The 5,103-nt window shown below is 36.7% G+C and overlaps 1 protein-coding gene across 3 annotated transcripts; it reads right to left on the bottom strand.

The window, feature by feature from the left end:
- Positions 1-304: 304 nt before the first annotated feature.
- On the bottom strand, positions 305-4,844 carry LOC116025988 (yrdC domain-containing protein, mitochondrial-like). Of its 3 annotated transcripts, none has more exons than XM_031267428.1 (6): positions 4,645-4,844; positions 3,884-3,978; positions 3,506-3,731; positions 2,060-2,235; positions 1,682-1,973; positions 305-945 (listed from the first exon to the last, which is right to left on the bottom strand). In XM_031267428.1, the coding sequence occupies exons 2-6, from the start codon at positions 3,957-3,959 to the stop codon at positions 876-878; spliced, it is 840 nt and encodes a 279-aa protein (XP_031123288.1). In that variant the 5' UTR covers positions 3,960-3,978; positions 4,645-4,844; the 3' UTR covers positions 305-875. The 3 variants fall into 3 exon arrangements, with proteins under 3 accessions (XP_031123288.1, XP_031123289.1, XP_031123290.1); XM_031267429.1 differs by having other exon boundaries at positions 3,884-3,975; XM_031267430.1 differs by lacking the exon at positions 3,884-3,978.
- Between the last annotated feature and the right edge of the window lie 259 nt (positions 4,845-5,103).

Below are 5,103 nucleotides of genomic sequence, written 5' to 3'. Positions count from 1 at the left end.
AAATTATTGATTGAAAATTTTAATTAAACTTGAGTTTGTTTAATCATAAGGGTAATATGGTCTTTCTATGTTTATGCGAAAAGGTTAAACTAATTGTCAATTGTTATGCCATGAACCCGGGTCCACATTTTCATAATTCCATGTTCACAATTTCATAGCTCTACGCTCACAATTTTATAACTCTATGTTCACAGTTTTATAATTCTATATTCAACAGTATCAAAACTCTATGATCATCACTATAACATAATTTTTGAATTATATATAACAAAATTGTGAATATTGAATTCAAACATTGTGAATATTAAATAATGTAATTTTGTATATTGAAATCTAAAATTGTGAACATAAAATAAGATGGACCCGGGTCCATACTATAAGTTCCCACTAATTGTGCCAAAACCAAAAACATTGAAAGTTGGGCCTTTTGATTACAGGAAAAGGCAATGATTAGTCATGTGGCAGGAGATAGTTGTATGCTTGCATGACCCAAATAGTTTGTCCTCTAGCACTAGCAGCATTCACGCTTGGTCTGTGGGGTATTGACTACGACAATTGATGGAATTTGTGTAATCCCATTTTCCCTTCACAAACCAGTACCACTACAACAATGAAGAAAGTAATAATATCGAAGTAATAAGCTGCCCATTTTTCATGCACTAAACTTCACTTCAAATCCTTCACTTCCCTTATATTAGACGTACCAAAAAAGAATGATTTCACAATGATGAGTGTACAAGAAAGTAGATGATCAGCAACATTATCAGATTCACCCATAATGTCATCCATCATCCTAAATCTCGGGTTTACACAGATGAATCTTGTATCAGGCACATCAGCGTCCCATTATGCATCTCAATCAAACACGAAAAAACTCATTGCACTCCACTTCCATCGTCTACCAAAGAGTGTTTTTGGAGGATTGCAACAGTCTCTTCCTCGGCACTGACACAACAGCAGAAACTCGTCAGCATTATGCACTTTGTTCATAAAACTTAAAGACTTTTTATGTATGTGTATTCTGTAAGCAGCACGGTGAATCTTTTATGCATAGGAAGCCTTCGGCTACCATATTCTGGTCTAATCCTTTGTTTATTTACAGACACAAACATTGTTGTTAAGGCAGACTTTCAAGACATAAATTATATCAATTCATAATTTAGAATTTTAGCATATAAACATATTCTCAAATCTCAACAATAAGTACACTAAATTTTATGCAATAATTTAGCATTTCTAGCATTGGTCTTTAGATTTAGCCTTCATTTTAGGATCCGTTGATGGATCATAATTGGGTTTATTTTCATTCCCAGCCATAACCTGTCATAAAACAAAGTAAACAACCACTAAGGCGAGGCTGGAAGGGGGGAGTCAGTGTCTCAAGCTCTCAACTACGTAATTGTATTAGTAGAGTTTTTTTTTTTTTAAGGCGAGGCGAGCTCGTTAGGCGACCGGTCTCCACCAACCAGTCGCCGACAAAAATCAGTTGGTTTGAAGACTAGTGTAAAGTAAGAATTTATTCGTAAGTTCGAGGGCGAATTCATGACTGCACTAGTCTTTTATACTGTTAATTGGTAAGTTAATTACTCTAAACCTACATTCAATCAAACCTGAACTTAAAAAAAAAAAAATAATAATAATAATAATAATAATAATCCCAAATTATAATTTATAAGCATACCTCCCAGGTCTTAAGATCTTGTACTTTCCTTGCTTAGTGAGATCCACCACCGTTGATCCTGCTCGCCCAGCTGGAAGTACACCACCATCATAGATGTAGGCACAGTGGCTCCAGAGGTTCTCAAAATCTCTGATGTTGATGCTACTGGGCTGTCCGCTAAGGTTTGCACTGGTAAGTGCAAGTGCACTTCCAGAATGGCGGGCAATAACTCTAATAAATGTATTATCGGGGACTCGAACCCCTATGCTCTCAAGTCCAGGGTTTAAAGACTTCTCAAGGATACTTGACTCACCTGCAAAGTATTAAGAAAGTTAAAATTTTGCGTACAAGTACCTACCGCTAGAATTACCAAACTAAACAACATGACAAGCTACAAACCTCGTCTTAGCACGACAGTTACAGGACCAGGAAGGAGACAATCAAGCAAGCCATGAGGTAAATGATCAGTGATGGCGTACTTTTGTATGTCTTGAACATCACCAACACAAATTGCCAGGGGATTTGTATATTTACGACCTTTGATATCATATATGCGGTTAACGGCCTCAGCAGAACTGTAATAACATACAGTACAAAAATGAATCATGAAATATATCATGTATGTATAACAAACTTCATGAAGAAAAGCAATATACAATTTATTTAACACTATTTAGTAAGAAATAAATTAATGTGCACAAGGTCATGAGTTCAAATCTCAACCCTCTTGGTTTGAACTGGTCAGCTATGGGAAACCTAGGCTGGTTAACCTCCTTGTGGTCCTTTGCCGGCTAGGATCACAAGGCGGAGTTTACCCCGTGCACATTCTCGGGTAGTGGCTGCGGATTTCCCTGTCACCCAAAAATAAATTAATGTGCCCTCAAGCAGGTTTCTTGCATATAGCAATTATTTAATGGCTAAAAGATCAAATTAGCCCTTAAGGTTTGCAAAATCTGTCAATTTGCAAAAACAATTTCAAAGATCTGATCAAACCACCCAGATTTTAACAGAATTCTTTAACTCTGTTAAACATAGGTGACATGTTTGAGCATTTAGACATGTCACTGGGTCAATCCAAATTAATCATAAAACTTATCCTAATCATCATACATGCTAACTACTAAAAAAATAATAATTTTGAAAGCAGAAATTAACCCCCAGGTAAAAACAATCTCTGTAGCTCTCTCCCCTCATTTCTATGTCACCACCCCAATATAAACAGTAAATTCTTACTGCACATCTATCAAACATTTCCCTACACATGTAAGCTATAATTATTGTAATTAAAAAGTGTAATCATTCAATTACTTAATTTCACTTATCCAAAACAAAAATGATAGCTTGAAATCACTAAGGACTAAATCTTAAAGGAACTGCTTCTACTTCAAGTGCCAAACAAATAGTTATAGACTAGACACTGAAGATCCCATTTGGGAACTAGAAATCCCAATCCAACGAAGTTTCTGAAATCTGAATTCAATACCCAACTTAAGAAAAACAATAGTAAAAGGATTTATTCAACTTTCACTTTTTATAATACTTTATGGGTATACCTATATCATTGAATGCTCTAACCATATTATTGCAGTAACACCCCACTTTCCTTATTGTACTTAACATTGAACATCAAAAATGAAAAAAATGCAAATACAAAAGAGCTGAAGCTAACTGACTGAGCATTCCAAAACAGAAAACACAATGCACACATAAACAAATCAATGGAGGTAAAAAGTTCCCAAATAAAGAAGACAACTCCAAAAGCAAATTTTCTATTAACAGGCCTATAACATACAAAAGGAAGTTAAATAAATAGGCCAACTTTGGAAGGGGAGGAGTGGCATTTACCAAGCGTCACAAGCAAAGCCATAGAGCGTGTCGGTGGGGACAGCAATAACATTCCCAGACTTGATAGCTTCAACTGCAGCTTCAGCATAATCCTCTGTTGCTGGTTGCACCATTCCCATCCCATTAGTCTCCACTCTCAAATCCATCTTGGTTTTCACACTAACCCCAACCAAGCTCCTCCTCTTGCGCTGCACCAATCTCACAAACCCACACTTCCCAATCACCCCTGAAGAGTGAAGACCCACATATACATACAAGAATCTTGAGTACAAACAAATAAGCATATATCCAGGACGCTATTTTTTCAAGTTAAAGTACAAAGAGACAACAAAATAGAACATAGAAATTTGTAAGTATTATACGAGAGAGTGGTAGAACCTGGGGAAGGGAGGAGGAAGGGGTTGAAGAGGGGCAGCCACTGGGCAATTCTTATGTTTGTAGGGGTGATGTACATCAGCAAACTCTGCTTTCTTCTGAGAAGATATTGACATGCACATTCAAAAACAAGTGTATGCCCTATTTTGTTGGAAGATACTAAATATATGACACTTCCACAACAACTAAAAAGGTCCTCTCAAAGCAAACTTTTGGGGATTCAACTCAGAATCCTGTTACTACTTACTATGAAATCCAGTAAATTAATGGTCATGCATGCCTGCATGGCATAGCTTGTGCTGTAGACTGTAGATATGACTTGAACAGTCAAGGGGTCATTTTTAATTACCCCATACTACATTTAAGCAATCCCTTTTAGCTTTCTCACCAATAAGTTATGAACACTACACAAATATATCTTATGTATCTCACAGAAAGTATTTACAACTCAACCAACATAAATAAAGCAAAAGAGTGATATTTTGTTGGGATGAAAATGCCAAGATTAATATGCAAGATAGAGATATAGGGAGATGAAAATAGTGCAAGGGCAACCAAACAACATCACATATAAACAGAGACAAACATACTGAAATTAACACCCATAATATCACAAGCACGCATGCAATTGTATAGGCATTAGTTAGCATTTGATTAAATAACTATATTCCATGCCCTGAACAGAAATCTAGTTTAAAATTTAGAACAATTTTATCATTAGAAAACTACTTAGAAAAGCTAATTATAGTGATGTACTCATCTACCTTGCAGGCTGCGAGGGTGGTGGACGGCCGGACACCGGAATGACTCTGCGTCGAGGTGAGGCTATGTCGCTGGCAGAGTGGCAGGCTGCACCACTAGAGTGCTGGACGGACTGATTTTGAAGGCGGTTTTCCTGGAAGTCTGGAAATGGGAGGATTTTGGTGGTCGACACACTAGGGTCGCTTCGCGGGAAGCTAGGGCAAAATATATTATAGAAAATGGTACACGTTGTAAAATACACCACTTATAAATATGGCTCAAACCCATGACCTCACACTTGGGAGAATCACTTCATGCCGCTTGACCACAAGGCCTTTGGCCCCTTCAACCCGAATTAGTTGTTTCATTTGCTTTTTTACGTTTTTTAAGAAATTAAAGTAAATGTAATTAGTTGTTTCATTTGCTTTTTGTACGTTTTTTAAGAAATTAAGGGTGTGTTTGGAAACCCGGAAAATGATTTA

Source organism: Ipomoea triloba, chromosome 7 (genome assembly GCF_003576645.1).
Source record: "Ipomoea triloba cultivar NCNSP0323 chromosome 7, ASM357664v1".
NCBI lineage: Eukaryota > Viridiplantae > Streptophyta > Magnoliopsida > Solanales > Convolvulaceae > Ipomoea > Ipomoea triloba.
The sequence above is the reverse complement of the archived record's forward strand: the minus strand, read 5'-3'. Positions and strand labels throughout refer to the sequence as shown.

Coding starts and splice junctions, on each gene's coding strand:
- LOC116025988 (XM_031267428.1), bottom strand. CDS start 3,959: ATGTACATCACCCCTACAAACATAAGAATTGCCCAGTGGCTGCCCCTC. Junction 2,236..3,505: donor GGCTTTGCTTGTGACGCTTG/GTAAATGCCACT, acceptor ATGTTATTACAG/TTCTGCTGAGGCCGTTAACC. Junction 946..1,681: donor AAGATCTTAAGACCTGGGAG/GTATGCTTATAA, acceptor CTGTTGTGTCAG/TGCCGAGGAAGAGACTGTTG.